We start from the raw sequence: 19,852 nt of genomic DNA, 5'->3' as shown, positions 1-19,852 counted from the left end.
AGGTAAAGGCATGTACTGTGGGGAAGGGGAGGGGAGGGGGAGGTCAATGGGGGAAAAAAAGAGACATATGTACTACTATTTTTAATACTTCAAACAATTAAAATAATGTAAAAAAATAAAATAAAATAAAATAAAAAGACTGTGGGTCCCCAGGGGCTCGCCCGGAACTGGGGTTCAGTGCATTCAGAACTGGGGTTCAGTGCGGTCGGGGGCTTCCTTCCCCCTTCCGCCAGAGAAAGTCAGCCAGGCTCTCAGCCGCCCTTCCTCTCTGCGCGCACAAAGACCCTTTGCCGTACCTCCAATTCTCTGTGAGCTTTTCTCTTTCCTTCTAGTTGTAGAATTTTCACTCAGCCAGCTTTCCTGTGGTTCTGGATGGTGTCCGTTCTGTCTTTTAGTTGTAGTTTTGAAATTGTTGTGCGAGGCAGCAGTTTAGGTGTTTACCTATGCCGCCATCTTGGTTTCTCCCTTCTCCTTCCTTTTCTGACAAAATCACCCTCCCCAAAAATTCTTCTTATTCTAGCCCTTAGATAGCCCACTTTTTTACTCAAAAGAATAATCCTCTATTAAAGAAAAACATTTCTGGAGCAAAAGATATTTTAAATTACTTTCAAATTTTACAAAATAACCAACTGTTACACAGTGTTCAGATATAAACGTTAAAAAAATAACAGAATTTAAATAAACACCTAGCAAGCAAAATAATTCTTGACCCAAAGATTTAATCATATATCTTGTAAAGATAAAAGTTTCTTTAATAAGTAAAACTTTAAGCTTAGATAAAAAGTTAAAATACTCTTAAACCTAAGAAAAATTTAATTTATCACACTTATAAAAAATAGATCTTACCACTGAAAGTGCTCAATGAACTGTAATATTAAAAATCCTGAAGGTAATTGGATTTGAGTCCCACAACATGAACTGAAACCCTGTCATATGTAGTGAAGGCGGTGGAAAATGCCTTCTAGTGGTAGATCACACAGACCATCTGTTTCATCAAATCAGACAAATTTGGCTTTATTAACAGAAGCAGAACAGATTGTGGGGGGGTGGGGAGAATGCCAACATTACAGAGTTAGTTTCTGTTCTCTTAATCAAGAGGATCTTAATTAGATGTGGTATCTTATTAAAAATGTAAGGAAATAAGCTTTTTAAATCCATGACACATTTTATGAATCCGGATCTTTACACGTAAGGCATTCTTATCTTTCCGTAAGTATTATGAAACACTTAAGTCTTAGGAGAATTGAATATAAGAAGCTAGGTAGCCTGGTCGGTGTGGCTCAATGGTTGAGCATCAACCCATGGACCAAGAAGTCATGGTTCAATTCCAATCAGAGCACATGCCTGGGTTGTGGGCTTGGTCCCCAATGGGGGGCATGCTGGAGGCAGCTAGTCGATGATTCTCTCTCATCATTGATGTTTCTATCCCTCTCTCCCTCTCCGAAATCAATTAAAAATAAATAAAATAAGTAAATTTTAAAAAAGAAGCTAGGTAAACATGACTAATACAATGAAAAAAAAATCAATTGCTAAGGTTGTATGCCATAAAAATTAAAAAAAAAAAAGAAGACGGATTATACAAACAGAACTGCCTTTAAGATACTTAAAATCTACATAGATTTTAAGATTTATTAATGTGGACACTAAGGAATAAAAATTTAAGAAATTAAAGTATTTTTTTCACTCTTTAAATTTTATTTTTTATACATTAGTATGAGGCCCCTGCCATCAAAAAAGCACAGATAATTAGCCTCACAGATAATTTTATTTATTGTTTCTTTGATTGTCAGCCCTCTGTGCCTCTAAACCTAGATAGCAACTTGGGCAAGTATTTTAAAATTTGAATAGTGACATTTTTAAGGTTTTTTAAATAAAAATATGCTGTCTGTATAAGTTAGATTAAAATTGTGTAAATGTGGGGTCCAAGATGACATTTTTAACCTGCTTATGAACAGGCATTAATTGAGTCAGATAAAATAGAAAAAAACTTCTTCCACAGAATAGCTAGTAAGATAGGTTAGTCCAATGGTCGGCAAACCGCTGCCCGCGAGCCACATGCGGCTCTTTGGCCGCTTGAGTGTGGCTCTTCCACAAAATACCACGTGCGGGCGCGCACGTACAGTGCGATGGAAACTTCGTGGCCCATGCGCAGAAGTTGGTTTTCGGCCTGGGTGAGTCTATTTTCAAGAAGTGGCATTAGAACACTCAAGGGGCCAAAGAGCCGCATGTGGCTCGCGAGCCGCGGTTTGCCGACCACTGGGTTAGTCAAATTGGTGATGCCTATCCATAAGTGATGTATGTATTATTAATAAAATTACAGGAATTAAAAAAATGAAGCTTAAAATTTAGTTGCCCCATTTAAGAGGATGTGCTTTTAGTCTCATTATTTATTTTTGTTGGAAGTACAAAGGCTTCTTTCAGATTCATTAAGGATAAAAGTTCAAATATTCAGAAGATATTCAGACAATGAATACCGACCATCTTTCATGAGTAATTAACTGTTTTTAAAATACCTCCCAATACCTCAGCTTCTTTCTATGGCCTCTAAGATCACTAGAATCCTAAGATTCTAAAAATGGTTAGATTTATATTTTAACTTGTGCCAAACAGGTAGGCCTATCCTATTTACACATGTTCACACTGTTCTCCCGTGTATTCTAGATCAGCGGCTGCCAACCTTTCAGACCTCACAGACCATCGGTTGGCGACCGCTGTTCTAGATCATTTGATGGAATTATAACTATTCCCTCCTTCTTGAATTTTCTTTCCCTGCTGACTTCTCTCATGTCACATTCTCTGCTGGTTTTTCTTCTTAGTGGGCCTGCCTCTCAACATCCTTTGTACGCTTCTCACCAGTTTTTCCCCACTTTTGATTTTCAGGGATTCTGGGACTTCATTCTGAGTCCCACTCTCTTTTCCATCACACATTTTCTCCCTCGTTAATTTCACCTGGACCAATAACTTTAAGCACTGTCTTTTGGCTAATGAATTAAACTCTATCTCTAACTCTGACCTCCCCAGGAAAGTCCTACTTACAGCCTACCTGGAAGCATCTGAAACTTTGACCTAGTCACTATACTCCAGCTTTCTGTTGCTCTTTAATAACCCTACTAATTCCTATGTCAGAGCATTTGCACTTGGTGTTCCCTTGGCCAAAAGTACTCTTTCCTCTGAACTTCACAGTTTCCTTCTTCCTAGTATTCAGTTCTCAGTTTAAAGTTATTTCCCCAGAAAAACCTCTCTAAAGGTCACCGACACCGCCCTGGCTGGTTTGACTCAGTGGATAGAGCCTCAGCCTTCGGACTGAAGGGTCCCAGGTTCGATTCCAGTCAAGGGCACATATCTAGGTTGTGGGCTCGATCCCCAGTGGGGGAGGGGGATGCAGGAAGCAGCTGATCAATGATTCTCATTATTGATGTTTCTATCTCTCTCTCTCCCCCCTCCTTTCCTCTCTGAAATCAATAAAAGTTTAAAAAAAACGACACTTATAGACATCAAGTCACACTATATTATCCTGTGTTAATTTTCTGGATAGCACTTATTAATATAAAATATTTTCTCTGTCTTTCCTCAAATTAAGTTGCATGAGGGGAGGAACCTTGTCTGTCCTCTTCATCAGGAGATTGCACATAGAACAGTTCCGGATATGTGGTGGAGTTCAAAAAAATACTTGCCAAATACATGAAGGTTAATTTCAAGTAAATTTTCATATTAGTTTTCCCTAAAAAAATGCGCTATCAAATAGAGAGAGGCAAATTATATATACATATAAATATATATTGCATATTAGAGTCTATCATGATGTAAATACAACTGTGATAGATTCTTGTACTTTTGCAAACAGAGATTGCTAGAATTCTGAAATGCATTTTCTTGGACAAGTTAGTTCCATAATAAAGAGGATATCAGACAATATATATGTCAAAGTACATCTTTTAAGGAAAATGTAAGTGTATACAATACCTGCCTATAATCATAGTGCCCATTAATGTTATTTCAAAGAGGGTAGGAACACATGCTTCAACAGCATGCACAACAATGTCAAAGCTGATGTCAGAGCAATGACTAACTAGGAATATTATAAAGCTGTATGAATCTAGAGTAGCTTTCTGGGCACACTGATTGGTCCTATAGTAAATCATCATGGTTTACCTACTATGGACTCATTAAAACAAAGAATGACTAACTTTATTAATCATTCATGAGCATATGGTAACCCTAAGGAATATGAGTAGCAAAAAAGAACAAATTTGTAGGCAAGTGTTTTTCACGGTAAAGTTTTAGGAGTAATGGGATACTTAGTTTTTAAAGATTAAAGGTGGCTGCCTAGTTTTTTCCTATAATTCTCCTAACAGTTTCAGCTTTATTAACCTTGCTTTTCAGACTTAGTGAAAAATTCTTCCTATAGCTCTATATTCTATCCAATTTTTTAATTTGTAGGTGAACTGGCTTATCAAAATTTTCAGTATTTGTTTTTAAAATCTCAAAAAGGAGATATATGTGCTACTATATGTAATACTTTAACCAATAAAAAAATAAAAGAATGTCTTATCAACAAAACAAAAAAAATCTAATTTAATTTTTTTTTTCTAATTTATTTACTTTAATCTGTATTTTCTACTTTTTTCCTTTGGCTCCTTACTTTCTGCCTTGCCAAATTGTTTAGGTAGCTCTATTTTCGTGAGAGGGAAGAGGAGAGCAAGGAAAGCAAGTGGGGAGAAGGGGAGTAAGAGGTAGAGAAGAGGAACAGGGAGAGGAGAGGAAGCCCACATGACAAGGAACTGCAAGCAGCCTCAGGCCTGAAGGAGGCTCCAGCCAACAGCCAGCAAAAGGCCAAGTCCTCACTCATACAAAGAAATAAATTCTGCCAACAACCTGAGTGAGTGTGGAAGAGTATTCTGCCCTAGACAAGCCTCAGGGTTAAGAATTCAGCCCAGCCAAAACCGGTTTGGCTCAGTGGATAGAGCGTCGGCCTGCGGACTGAGGGGTCCCAGGTTCGATTCCGGTCAAGGGCATGTGCCTTGGTTGCGGGCACATCCCCAGTGGGGAGTGTGCAGGAGGCAGCTGATCGATGTTTCTCTCTCATCGATGTTTCTGGCTCTCTATCCCTCTCCCTTCCTCTCTGTGAAATATCAATGAAATATATTAAAAAAAAAAAAAAAAAAAAAAAAAAAGAATTCAGCCCAGCTGACACCTTTGTTGCAGCCTTTGGAGACTCTGATCATAGCAACCAGCTAAGCCATGCCCAGACACCTAACCCAGAAAAACTCAAGATAATGTGTGGTTTTAATCTGTTAAATTTGTGGTAATTTGTGCCATAACAAAAAAACTAAGACAGATTCCTAGTGATAAATGCTACAAGTTAAAATTAAGGTAGTCAAAGGGAACAGAAAGTACAGAGAGAGAGAGAATGCAATTTTAAAGGGGGTGGTTAGGGCCCTAGCCGGTTTGGCTCAGTGGATAGAGTGTCAGCCTGCAGACTGAAGGGTCCCAGGTTCGATTCCAGTCAAGGGCACACAGGAGGCAGCCAATCAATGATTCCCTCTCATCATTGATGTTTTTCTCTCTCTTCCTCTCTGAAATCAATAAAATCTTATTAAAAAATAAAGGGGGTATTTAGGGAGAGCCTCACTGAGATGGTGACATGCAGGTCTCTGGGGGAAGTAATTTTTTAGGTAGAGTGAATAAGATCTCTTCAAAAACCAAAAACAAAAACATGAGCATGTGGCTGGAGTCAAGTTTGTAAGGAGAGTAACAGGAGATAAGATGAAAGAAGTAATGGGGGACCTGGTAAGCATGAGGCCTGATATGCTATAAGACTTGGGCCTTTGCTAAATGAAATGGGGAGCCTTAGCACAGTTCTGAACAGAAGAATGACATGATCTGACTTATATTTTAAAAAGATCCCTCCAGCTGCTGGTTTGAAAATGCAATGTACAGAAGCACAGCGAAAGTTGGAAGACCAAGTAGTAATTTAATACAATAATACAAGTGATAAATGATGCCAGCTTCAACCAGAATATAACAATGGAGATGGGAAGAAGTGAGCAGATTGTGGATATATTCTGAAGGTAGAGCTATCAGGAAAGTGGACTGGGGGCGGAGGGTGGAGAACAGGAATTCCATTTTAGACATGTTTACTTGACCATGTATATTAGCTATAGACAGGGGTAAGCAAAAGTAGGTTTACAGCTGTTTGTATGAAAATAATACAATTAGTTAATAAATAATAACACAAGAATAGCCCTAGCCAGTTTGGCTCAGTGAATAGAGCGTCAGCCTGAAAACAGAAGGGTCTCGGGTTTGATTCTGGTCAAGGGCATATGCCTGGGTTGCGGGCTCAATCCCTAATAGGGGGCATCCAGGAGGCAGCCGATCAATGATTCTCTCTTGTCATTGATGTTTCTATCTCTCCCTCTCCCTTCCTCTCTGAAATCAATAAAAATGTATTTGAATAATAATAACAACAACAACACAAGAGTAAACTCTGTTTTGCGTACTCACAACTATAATCTTACCTTTGCCCATATATTTGGAGATCAAGGGAGATGTACAGGCAATAGATACAAATTTGAAGCTATGAGATAAGATGAAATTGTCAAGGGAATGCTTATGGTCAGAGAAGAGGTCCAAGAAATAAGCCCTGGGGTATTCCAACATTCAAAAGTAGTGGAGACAAGATGATACTAGTAAATTAACTATGGACAGCCAGAGAGTTAAAAAGAAAATCAGGCCCTTGTCGGGTAGCTCAGTTGGTTTGAGTATTGTTTCAATATGCCAAGGTTGTGGATTTGTTCCCAGGTCAGGGCACATATAAGAATCAACCAACGTTGCAAGAGGGAATTATGGTATAAAAGGAGAAGCAAAGACTATCTGACATATTTACCTCTGATCATTCATTCATCAACTATTTATCAAAAGATGACTATATATTACTTTAGTCCTTAAATCTTTTTTAAAAAATCTACTATCACCATTCCTTGATTCCCAGCTAAGAGTGGTGATAACAGATTTTTAAATTAAAATCAAAATAATATAAGGAAAGTCCATGCAGGTGGCAAAAAATGTGGTGGAAATAAGATCACTGATAACTGCCTAACTCATAATATTTTGTATTTCTGTAAAACTTTCCTCAAAAATATTTGGTGCACATTGAGGTGGACCTGTTCTTTCCACGGAAACAGAATTTTGCTCAGTCTGGGATGATGCATTTAATGAAGAACTATTTCAAGTCAAAAATAAAATCAACCAACGAATGCATTAATGGGTGGAACAACAAATTGATGTTTCTCTCTCTCTCCCTCCTCCCTCCCACCCCTCCAACCCTTTCCACTATAAAATAAATTTTTTTTTTAAAAAAAAGGAAAATCAAGAGTGTGTTGTGTCCTGGAAGTAAACTGAAGAAAGTGTTCAAGGTGGAGGAAGTAATCAGTTAAATCATGCTAACAGGTTAAGTAAGAACTAACCACAGGATTCAGTAACAGGAACTCACCAATGACAGTTTCACAGGAGTGGTGGTAAGTAGGCACCACAGAAGATGAGAAAAAAATCTTGGAGACAGCAACTATAAGCAACCTTTTCAAGGTGCTATAAGGAGGGTGGGGAAAATGTGGCAGAAGCTGAGAGAGAAGGTCAGGAATTTTTGTTATTGTTAGTTTGCTTTAAAATGGGCAAGATTATAGCACATTTGGTATGCTACATTGTGTTAGTCAGTTCAGGCTGTCATAACAAAATACCACAGACTGGGTGACTTAAACAAGCAAATGTATTTTCTCAGAGGCTGAATGTCTGAGATCATGGTGCCAACATGGTCATGTTACAGTGAGAACTCTCTTCCTGGCTTGCAGAAAGCCACCTTCTTGCCGTGTCCTCATGTGGTAGAGACAGAACAAGTTCTCTGATGCCTCTTCTTATTAAGGGTACTCTTCCTATCATGAGGGCCACCCTCATGACCTCCTCCAACCTTGATTACCTCACAAAGGCCCCATCTCCAATTATCATCCCACTGGGGGCTAGGGCTTCAACATATGCTAATATGATGACCCAGAGGAGAAGAAAAAACTAAATGAGAAGAGAGGAGACTGCTACAAGTGATCTCTCTGAGTAAGCAGAACAAATGGCATCTAGTACACAGGAGAAGAAATTTGGCCTTGTACAAAAGAAGAGACCATCTACCCATAGCAACAACACAAAGGAAGGCAGAACAAATAGGCACAAATGTAGGGAGACGAACAAATATAAGTAGGTGGTGGGAACGTATCAAAGTTCTCTTCTGATTGTATCTACTTTTCAGGCAAGAATCTATAGTAAACAAATAACTGAAGTGGGTGAGTGGACTGTCATAAGGGAATCTACCAATACCCAGTGGCATAGAGCTTTGGTTTTAAATAGCTACAGAGACAACACACAGAGTCCATGCAATGGGAGAAGTCACATCAGAGGCACCTGCATAATGCCACAACAAAAACAAAAACAAATTCCTAAGGACTATCCCGATATGAAAGATGAAATCAAGAAAAACCCCTCTCAGAAAAGGGATATGGTGGTAAGGAAGGATCCATCTCCACTGGGCAACTATAACCGAAAAACAGGCCTCATGAGACCCAAACACACACTGTGTGGTACAAGTTCCAAGCTGGGAATTTAGTTTGAGTTGGGTGTGCCCCAGGTGCCTGGTAGAAGCTACGTATACCTTTTCTGGAAGAATGCACACTCAACACATGCCTCAAGAATCCCCACAAATGTACTAGGTACTTTCTCACTGAAATACAAACCTAGCTTATAAGGTGCTTTGATATCCAACACACATGGAGTAAGATCCCTGCTCTGCCTTTTGATTAGCTCTGGATTTTAGACCTAACTGTGGAAGATAAAAGATAAAATATCCAAATTTTAGATGAGAGGTTATTTGCCTGAGGTCCTCTGATCCAAGGGGCCACTGGGTAGAATTCAAGATATAAAATATTTCGCCTGGCCAGTGGCTCAGTGGTTAAGCATTGACCTATGAACCAGAAAGTCACAGTTCGATTCCCGGTCAGGGCATATGCCTGGGTTTTGGGCTCAATCCCCAGTAAGGGGCGTGCAGGAGGCAGCCTCTCAATGATTCTCTCATCATTGATGTTTTTCTCTCTCTCTCTCCCTCTCCCTTATATCAATAAAAAACAGGGGAGAAGGGAAAATGGCTGCCAACAAGAAGGCAGACTGCAAGATAGTGTGTGAGAGAACAAAAGGAGAGTGTGTGGTCGCACGGGGAGTGTTGTTGGTGAGTTGAGGGACAGCTAGACTCCAGGAGACTGTGGGGGACGGCCAGACGGGGTTCCCCTGACTGGGCAGCCCTCACTGCTGCTGGGTTCCCTCCTGGAGCGACCAGCTCTGACACGGAGACCACGCCATCTTGAAGGGGGAAGTGGATGTTATCGGAAACCTGAAAATCTACAACTACGGCACCCAGGGAACAGCTGCGAACCCGAGAACACCAGTTCCCAAGTGGCACAAGCACGCGGATTCAGAGGAGCTCTGCACCCACTCATGGAAAGGTCAGATTTCGCCTGGGATAAAGTGAGGTCTGTGGTCCGGGCAGGAGAGAGAAACATGCACTGTGGGAGCTGGAGGACCTGGGGAAGTCTGCGACCAGAAAAATCCACGGCCGTGGGGGCTGGCGTGATCCCCGAATGTGGAAGGGGGTCTGCAGAGCTGCTAACAGAAGGGAACTCTAAAAAGCAACCCATAGCTGAACTGGGCGCAACAGGACAGCCTAAAAATTTTAAAAGTGGGCCGGCTGCTTAGAACCAAGGGGAAAAAAGACTTCACAGACTTGCGCGCAGCGCCAGAGTTCGCACACTTACTCTGGCTCTTTTCTCTCTCTCTCTGTTTTTCTGTTTAAATCCTTGCTTTTGATTACTAAGCCCAATACATAGGATCACCCAATTGGGTACACTCTAAGAGACTGCAGGGGAAAGTTGTTTTTGTGGAACCTGGGGATCAGAGAGGGGAATAACAATCAGAGAACCAGCTCTGGGTCAACCCTGACACCCAAACCGGTATTAAGTGCCACAGGGAAAACAAAATCTAAACACTAGCTATAGATCCAGAGGTCAATCCAGAAACACTGCCACCCAGGGGTTCAATCACAAATTGACTCTTGTGTAAACACAAATAAAGGAGTATAAGAAATAAAGATGTACCTCCTGCTTGAAAATCAGGACTATGGCCTACAACACTGAGGAGCAGTGGAACGCAGGGAACTGCAATACTGTCCTGACTAGGAAACAGGCGTGCCAAACAGAACAGTAGAGGAAGTGAATGACCTTCACTACTGCACTTTTTTTTTTCATCTTTTACTTAAGAAACTAGATTTTTTTCTTTTTTCCTCACTTGATTTTACCTTTTCAATTATTACATTTTTATTTTTAATCAGTATTATTACTACTACTATTTTACCTTTTTTAAAAAAAGTGTCATTTTATTTTCTCTTTATTTTACTTTGGGATTAGTGTTCTACATTCTATTTTTATCTTTTCTTTAGCATCATTTTACTCTATCTCAACTTTACCTTTAGGCCAACACTCTTACTTTCCCCCTTTTGTTGTCCTGTTTCTCTTACCCTATTCCTGCTTTAGATTTTCCCTATTCCTTCTTTTTACCCCATTAAAATTTCACCCTACTTATATATCTAATTTCCAATCCCCTGCTCCAAGTCCATACACACCTCTCTCTTCTCTTTCTTCACTATCCAAAAATTTTTTTCTCTCTGTCCTTTTGTTGTTGTTTGCTTGATTGTTGATTATATTGGTTTTTTATGCTTGTTTGTGAGATTGTTTCGCTTTTTCTTTTTGTTTGTTTTGTTTTTGTTTGCTTTTTGCTTCTGTTTTCCCTTGCCTCACTTGATATTAGTTGTTGTTTGTAGTTTGCATTCATCTCTAGGTATTTGTCGCTGGCATTTGTTGGGATTAGTGGCTGTTTTATTGGAGTTTTCTCCCCATATAAATAGTTTTTTCCCCCCTCTCCTTTCTTATCCCTTTCTTTCTTACTTTTTTTTTTTCCTTTTCCCAATTTCATTTTTGCACTCCTTTTTTTTTTTTTTCTTTCTTATCCTCTAATTCGCCTTTCTCTGGTGGTCACCTTTATTTGGGGTTATTAATATCGTGAATACATTTGTGTTCAGTGCCTTGTGCGTTGTGCCTTATTGTGTTGTATTTTGTGCCTTTAAATCAACGCAGGAGAGAGAGAACTACATAACCAGACACCCGGAGAAGTGAGATCATGGGGAGATAAAGAAACAGCCCACATATGAAAGAAAAGCAGGCATCACCAGAAAAGGAAATAAACGAAATGGAGGCAAGCAACCTGTCAGAGAAAGAATAAAAAACATATACTTTTTCATTTAAATTAATAAAAATATATCAACTGGATCCTCCACATGCCTTAGCATTTTAGTTCCAGCATCTACATCTCTTTGCCTGAGGTTTTTCAGGAGTTGTGTGAAAGCTGAGAATTAACACCCTGCCCTCACCAGCCCTCAACCAATGACTAATGTGTGTAAAGAACATGTGTGAGAAACGATGTGTGAGGAACACTGGCTCCCAGAGTTACCCAGAGATTTAACCTTATTAATCACCTGCATGACAACCTACCTTTTACTCAGCACCTTCACTTCCTAGCCTCAAATCCAGTATATTTCTTTGTGATCATTCCCCATATTAATTACTTATACTCAAGTCCTTGCTTTGGGGTCTACTTTTCAGAAATCAAGAAAACTAAGACCCAAAATTACCATGAATTTGAGTGGGGGAAAAGCAATTATGTTTCACGCTGGCTTGTGTGATACAGTAGTTAAGAGTGTCAGCCTGTGAACCAAGGGAGGGTCAAAAGTTGGATTCTGGTCACGGGAACGTACATTTCCTCTCCGCCCTCCCCAGCCAGGGCATGTGCAGGAGGCACCCAATCAAAATGTCTCTCTCACATGATGTTTCTCTCCCTCTCACTCTCCTCCTCCCTGCTCCCTTCCACTCTTTCTTAAAAATCAATTGCAAAAACTTCCTCACTCCTTGGTTAAAAAAATTATTTTAATTATGTTTCTACTTTTATAACTGTTAATTATAAAATCACTAATGTTAAACTTCAGTTATGATATAAGCAAACCAAAGTAATATGTGCAGTACGTACGACTTTGTCTCTAATAAAAATCACAGATGTCTTAAAATTACATTATAGTTCTGCAGATATCTCAAAAGTTTGTATACTCCTCAGACTTTGAAATTGTGAGTTATTACTTAGCTTACTGCTAAACTACTACACATGGTTGCAGTCTCTCTGTCTACAATGTTGCACATTCTTCCTGTTTGTGTTGTCATCAAGTGTTGAGCAACTACCTCTGTGCCAAGTAATTTTTCAGCCACAAAACAGTTGAGTGTTCCACAACTAGAGATTAACCCAAAAGCCTTGAGGAAATTCTGGTGTTCTTAGAAAACCTATCCTTGCCTTATAACGTGTAATATGGAAATTTTAATTCCATAACAAAAATACAATTTAATTTTAACTTATGATTTTTAAATGTAATTTTTTACTGAATGCATTAATTTAAAAGTACATTATGGCTACTATAATAAATTTATGTTTTAATATCTTTAAGTTGTATTTCAATAATTATATGGTATCATTTTTATAAATCCAAAACTATGCAGAACTAAACATTATATTATTTGAGAATTCAAACATGTGACACTATAAAAAAAAAAAAAAATTCTCGCCCTAACCAGTTTGGCTCAGTGGGAGTGTCGGCCTGCGGACTGAAGGGTCCCAGGTTCGTCTCTGGTCAAGGGCATGTACCTTGGTTGTGGGCACATCCCCAGTAGTGGGTGTGCAGGAGGCAGCTGATCGATGTTTCTCTCTCATCGATGTTTCTAACTCTCTATCCCTCTCCTTTCCGCTCTATAAAAAAATCAATAACATATATTTTTTAAAAAATTAAAAAAAGAGATTCTCAAAACCTCTGTAAGCTGAAGATAGGTCAGTATGGTCATAATGGCACTGAACTTCTCAAATGGCAATAGTGGAAGCCAAGAGGCAATAGAACCATGACAAAAAATTCTCAGGGAAAAATATTTTCAACCCAATTCTCTGCCCAGCCAAATCAACATAAAAGCCAAAGAAATATTTATTCAGATTTGCAAGGCTTCAAAATGTTTTTCCCCTCCAACTTTTCTAAGGAACCTACTAAAGGATATCTTCATCAATGAGAGAGGAAGAAAAATGATGTTAAGAAACAGGGAATATAACAAAGGAGATAGGCAAAGAAAATCTCCTGAGATCGCTAAAAGAAAACCCCAAAATTATAGGTCTGCTACTTTAGACTTGGAGAACATAACCCAGATTGGAGAAAAGAGAACAAAATCTACCTCCTATGTGGGATTATAATGAGAGAAGATTCAAAAACTATCAGAGGTTTAGGAGATAAATTAGGAAAACAGAAAACTAAGCAAATAGTAAAACACAGTAATTATTAACACCAAAGTAATTATTCTGTGAAGAATATTTTTCACAATCAATAATTAAACAATAAATACTGATTTATGCAAAATTATGAGATACCTCAGGAAGACAGGAGGAAGGGAAGTGAATGTGTGTATGTGCTAAAAGTAGAGAGAAGGTTAGAATCATCAGCTAGAGAACTAAAGTCTCAGCTTCCAAGAGGTTATACATAAAAATAAAGGGAAAAGAATCAAGAAATGGGAGCAAAAGCAAGTTATTTAGGAACATGGGAGGAAGTGCCAAAATGTGCAATTTGACAAATAATTGCCTCAAGGAAGAAAAGCTTCTTTTCTTTGTGATTCTAGTGGTACTAGTTTACTTCTAAAATTATGCACACATGCCCTAACCAGTTTGGCTCGGTGGATAGAGCGTCAGCCTGCGGACTGAAGGGTCCCAGGTTCGATTCTGGTCGGGGGCATGTGCCTTGGTTGCGGGCACATCCTCAGTGGGGAATGTGCAGGGGGCAGCTGATCGATATTTCTCTCTCATCGGTGTTTCTAACTCTCTGTCCCACTTCCTTCCTCTCTGTAAAAAAAACAATAAAATATATTTTAAAAAATAAATAAATAAATAAATAAATAAATAAATAAATAAATAAATAAAATTATGCACGCATGCTATTTTGGAAAGATAAAAATTAATTTTTTAAAATATAGACTTTTTAAAAGGTGAAATAAGAATAATAGCCATTATTTCCCAGCGCCTATTACCTACAGGAAACATACCTAATCTTTTACAAATCTATCTCTATGCCTCAGGCCAGCTTTGAAGAGTAAGATTATCCCAATTTTACAGATGAGAAAACTGAAAATGAGAATGAATAGAAACATCTTTGTTTTGTTTCTATTGTTTCTGTTTTGTTTGGTCCTTTACCTTTCCAGCAGTAGCAAAATATTCACCATCAGGGGACCATTCCATCAAATGTACAGATACTGCAGTTCTAAAAAAAAAAGGTTAAAGAGTTAACATTTTAAAAATCTGGAACACTGTATATATAAACTAGAGGCCCGGTGCATAAAAATTCGTGCATTCAGGGGTCCCTCAGCCAGGCCTGTGCCCTCTTGCAGTCCAGGACCCCTTGGGGATGTCTGACTGATGGCTTAGGACCATTCACCAGGGGATCAGGCCTAAGCTGGCAGTCAGTCAGACATCCCTCTGGCAGGCCAGAAGCCTTCAGGGGATGTCCAACTAACGGCTTAGGCCTGCTCCCCATGGGTGCTCTCCCTGTGGAAGTGCACTGACCACCAGGGGGCAGCTCCTGCTTTGAGCATCTGCCCCCTGGTGGTCAGTGCACATCGTAGCGGCCAGTCATTCCTGGTCGTTCCGCCATTGGGGTCAATTTGCCTATTACCCTTTTATTATATAGGATGGTCAAAATAAAATTTTTAACATAATCAGAACAAGAGTGTTTTCAACACTCTGAAAATAAATCACCTCTTTAAAAATACAATTAATTAAAACTAATGCAGAGTTTACTTTAGGGATCCAAAAAAGAGTGTAATTAAAATGTATAAATTAGCCGAAACCGGTTTGGCTCAGTGGATAGAGCGTCGGCCTGCGGACTCAAGGGTCCCGGGTTCGATTCCGGTCAAGGGCATGTACTGTGGTTGCGGGCACATCCCCAGTGGGGAGTGTGCAGGAGGCAGCTGATCGATGTTTCTCTCTCATCGATGTTTCTAGCTCTCTATCCCTCTCCCTTCCTCTCTGTAAAATATCAATAAAATATATTTTTAAAAAAATGTATAAATTATATCCCCACCTACAAGTCCCATCAACATCCTAAATATACCATGTTAAAAACTAAGCTCATCATCTTCCCTGGCTAGTTGGTCCCCTTCACATAATTCACATTGTTAATAGTTCAGCCATCCTTCCACTTGAAAGAGTGGCTGGCAATTTTCATCACATTTTTCCCCTCCCCTTCACCATCCACATCTCTTCTAATAATGAGTAATTCCTATGTGCAACCTTGTCAACCCAAGTCCTGAGTTATACTATGAAAATATTTTTGTCCTTTTCTTAAACAACCAACTAGAGCACAGATTGAATGATATATTATAATGACTTTTGGTTAGAAAAATACTACTTTCTAAGCTTCTAAATGCAACAGTACCATCAAAAAATAAAGATGATTGTGAAAGGTAACATATTTTAGGCAACATTTTTTAAAAATTAACAAACACAACAACAGAGTTAGACACTAACTTGCATTGCCAGATGCAATTCCAATCATTTAAAACAGGGGGAATTTTATTATCAATTTCTTCCTCTTCTTCCAGAATGTCACCTCCTGGAGGAGCCCACAACTGAATAGAATCAGTTGCTGTCAACAATCTGTTATCTGAAAATTAAAGAATGTTCTGATGTATAAGCAAAAATTAGAGAAAGAACATACATGTGGGCTTCTAAACTATATTGTGAAAAATAAGCAATATTTCTATGCAAAACACTTGGGACATATTCATTTAAAAGCTCTAAGAATCCACTACACAAAAAAGAGTAGTTCTTGGCAGAAACTTGAGAATAAAACAAAAAACAAAAAAAAAAAGCTTTACTGAGAAAGAGCTTATATCAGGTAAATCTTAAAAAAAAAAAATAACAGCAAAGTAGAATTTTTAAAAAAAGAGCCCCCAAAATACCATATAGGATGTTGTCAAGATGTTAGACATAACTAAAAATTAGTGAAATTTGTTTTTCTACTTGGAATTTAAAAATTAATTTAATTAATTGTGAATGTTAAATGGGACAAAATTCATTATCATTAGAAGTTTCTAATCTTTCAAAATTGAAGGGAATAACTTCCTGAAATACAAATAACAAAATAAGATAGGAGGTTTTTTGGTCCTGTTTAATTTCTGATTTTCTTTCTTAATAAATACAGTTAAGGATAAAATGCAGTACATGTTCACTAAAGAAACAAATCATCACTGTTCTTAAAATACAATATTCAAAGGCAGGGGGAAAGCACAGAACTAATAGTAAATTCAGCACTGTATAAAGCCATGTGCACCAAGAAGGAAAAAAGTACATTCATTCACTAGCAAAAATAAATTTTACAGTTGATCACTTTCTTATTATATCACATTGTAGTCATACATTTTAAACAAATTATTTACTTTCCATAATTTCTAAATAGAACTACTGAATACCTTGAGGGTCCCATGCCAAATTGTATGTCACGGAACTCAAAAAAAACTGCCCAGTTTTAAGCCACTGACACTTGAGTTGCTGAAACATATAAAGAGAAAAAAGAAAAATGTATGTTTTGAAAATAATATCCACAAACACTGCATCATTTTCTTCAACTTAAGACCTTATGATCTAAAATAAAAATGTAAATATTTCACTATTACTTTCAAAATATTGTTCTTTTGAAAAGTTCCAATGGTTCCAATTACTGTCTATTCTACCATATCCAACTGTTTGCCATGCCCAAACAAAGCATGTTCTCTCAGGCTTCTTTCCATGTCTATAAACACATTCTTATACTTAAGACAGCTTTTCTTCTCTTCTCCACCTGCAAATTCCTATGCTTACATCAGGATCTGGATAAATCATCACCTCTGCTGTGAAGCCCTTTCTGACATCCTACCAGCACTCCTAACACTTTTTACATTCTATCATTATAACATTGGTCACACTGAATTATTATGTGTTCATATGTTTGATTCTCCCATGAAATTAAACTCTTCTAGAGCAGGAATTGTCTTTAGCGCTATTACGGCTAGAATGCATATGTTCAATGAATGTTTATAAAAACAAAATAAGCCCTAGCTGGTTTGGCTCAGGGGATAGAGCATCAGCCTGTGGACTGAAGGGTCCCAGGTTCGATTCCAGTCAAGGGCACATGCCAGGTTGTGGGCTCAAATCCCCAGTAGGGGGAGTGCAGGAGGCAGCCAATCAATGATTCTCTCTCATCATTGATGTTTCTATCTCTCTCTCCCTCTCCCTTCCTCTCTGAAATCAATAAAAATACATTTAAAAAAAATAAAATAAAATGCACCTTAGAAAAAAGTGCTATCTATAATAATAAAAGCGTAATATGCTAATTAGACTGGACAGCCAAACAACCTTCCAGACGTCCTTCTGGACAAAGCCATGGTGGCAGGGGCCAAGGCAGAGACAGTTAGGGGTGATCAGGCAGGCAGGCGAGTGGTTAGGGGCGATCAGGAAGGCAGGCAAGTGGTTAGGGGCGATCAGGCAGGCAAGCGAGTGGTTAGGGGCGATGAGGCAGGCAGGTAGAGGGGTTAGGGGCGATGAGGCAGGCAGGCAAGTGGTTAGGGGCAATCAGGCAGGCAGGCAAATGGTTAGGGCAATCAGGCAGGCAGGCAGGTGAGCAGTTAGGAGCCAGCGCTCCCAGATTGCGAGAGAGATGTTTGACTGCCAATTTAGGCCCGATCCGGAAATCCCCGGAGAGGACCCGGATTGCGAGAGGGTGCAGGCTGGGCTGCGGGGCCCCCTTCCATGCACGATTTCGTGCACCGGGCCTCTAGTGCTAATAAAATAAAACTAATATACCTCCCATAAAGTCAACAAATTTAAATTACATAATGTATAAAATCCACAAACCTGACCTATATTAAATTTATCTGAATAATTTCCATCCTTTTTTCTTAACTATTTTCATTCTAAAAGGTAGAAAGAAAATTTAAAGTTACAAGTCCAAGGCCTTTTCCATTATATACAGTATCTAAGTAAAAAGAAATTTAGATATTTCTTTGTAGTATATAAATATAAAGTAGCCTTTTGTGAAAGTATTCTGCAATGTAAAGCTGTGTGACCTTAGGCAAGTTATACATTAACTGCTTGGACAGTAATATTAATAAATCATAATTCCTTCTCTCTTTATAATATTTTTACAGTATTCAACAATGAAATAATTTATTTAAGATTTATTTAATTTATTTAATAATTTATTTATCTACAGCCATAATTTTAAAATAGAACTACAAAACTTGAATTTTATTATCCCAAACTAATTTTATATTTTTTAACCAGGGAAATGTTATTTTCCCTGCCACTGCTGAACAGACTACAATCACAACACTATTTTATTATTTTTGTTAATCCTCCCCTGAGGAAATTTTTCCATTGATTTTTAAAGAGAGTAGGAGAAGGAAAAAGAGAAAAATATTGATGTGAGAAACACATCGACTGGTTGCCTCCTGAACAAGCCCCAACCAGGGTCTGAGCCAGAGAGGAGTCTGCAACCAAGGTACATACCCTTGATGGGAATCAAATCTTGGACCCTTCGGTTTGCAGGCCGACGCTCTATCCACTGAGCCAAACCAGCTAGGGCACAACAGTATTTTAAATACTGTTCAACAGATCTATTTCAAAGTACTAATTAAATCATTCCTAAAACTATAAACAACCCTAATATTCTTTCCTTTAGTATTTCTTAGAGTATAATCTGTGAACCAAATACATAGCAGAAATTTATAAGTGAGGCCTGGATTCTGAATTTTTAAAAATATATTAGGGTGATATTAGTTAATGGTATTATATAGATTTCAAATGTATATTTCTATGATACAAGATCTATATATTGCACTGTGTACCCACTACCCAAAGTCAAATCATCTTCTGTCACCATATATTAGGCTCCCTTTACCCCCCACTCCCAGCCATGGAATCTGAATTTTTAATAAATACTCGATGTGACTCTAAAATTTGATATCCATTTCATAAAACTATCACAGGTAAAAGACTAATATTTTAATTGGTATTTCTTGGCAATGTAAAAAGAAACTCAAATATATACATTTAATGAAACATTAAAACCACATGCTATAATGTATTTAAGAATATACTTTTTTTTTTAAATTACTGGTAGCCCTAGCCAGTTTGGCTCAGTGGATAGAGCATTGGCCTGCGGATTAAAGGGTTCCGGGTTCAATTCCGGTCAAGGGCACATGCCCGGGTTGCAGACTCGATCCCCAGTGGGGGCCATGCAGGAGGCAGCCAATCAAAGATTCTCTCTCATCATTGATGTTTCTCTCTCTCTCTCCCTCTCTCTTCCTCTCTGAAATCAATAAAAATATATATTTTTTAAAAATTACTGGCAAATTCAAATTTCACATTGGCAGTTTTGACTATTTGTGAGTGATGGTGGAGTTCCAATTCATGCAGTGTTTTTTAAAGGGGTTAATAATTCTAATCATATGGGATTTTCTGAATATTAAGATAAAATAAAACACAGAACTCAGAATGACTCTCAATGGTTCTCAATGTGGTATGCCAGATCATTTAGCTGGTAAGTGAATTTAGCTAAGGTCTTAACTCCTTCATTCAACAAATATTTAGGAGACTGTTATGTTCC

The 19,852-nt window shown here is 38.3% G+C and overlaps 1 protein-coding gene across 3 annotated transcripts in view; it reads right to left on the bottom strand.

Annotated features, from left to right (window-relative positions):
- DMXL2 (Dmx like 2) overlaps window positions 1–19,852 on the bottom strand; it is a gene marked incomplete at its 3' end in the record, with an annotated part of 168,899 nt that overhangs the window by 105,562 nt on the left and 43,485 nt on the right. For all 3 annotated transcript variants that reach the window (XM_080654713.1, XM_080654714.1, XM_080654715.1), the window contains exons 4-6: window positions 16,680–16,758; window positions 15,736–15,871; window positions 14,404–14,470 (exon numbers count right to left, since the gene is read on the bottom strand). In XM_080654713.1, the coding sequence (XP_080510839.1) occupies window positions 14,404–14,470; window positions 15,736–15,871; window positions 16,680–16,758 (282 nt within the window). The remainder of the gene's footprint in view (window positions 1–14,403; window positions 14,471–15,735; window positions 15,872–16,679; window positions 16,759–19,852) is intronic.

This window comes from Plecotus auritus, assembly GCF_963455305.1.
Source record: "Plecotus auritus genome assembly, chromosome: 1".
NCBI classification, from domain to species: Eukaryota; Metazoa; Chordata; class Mammalia; order Chiroptera; family Vespertilionidae; genus Plecotus; species Plecotus auritus.
This window is presented reverse-complemented; position numbering and strand designations above follow the sequence as displayed.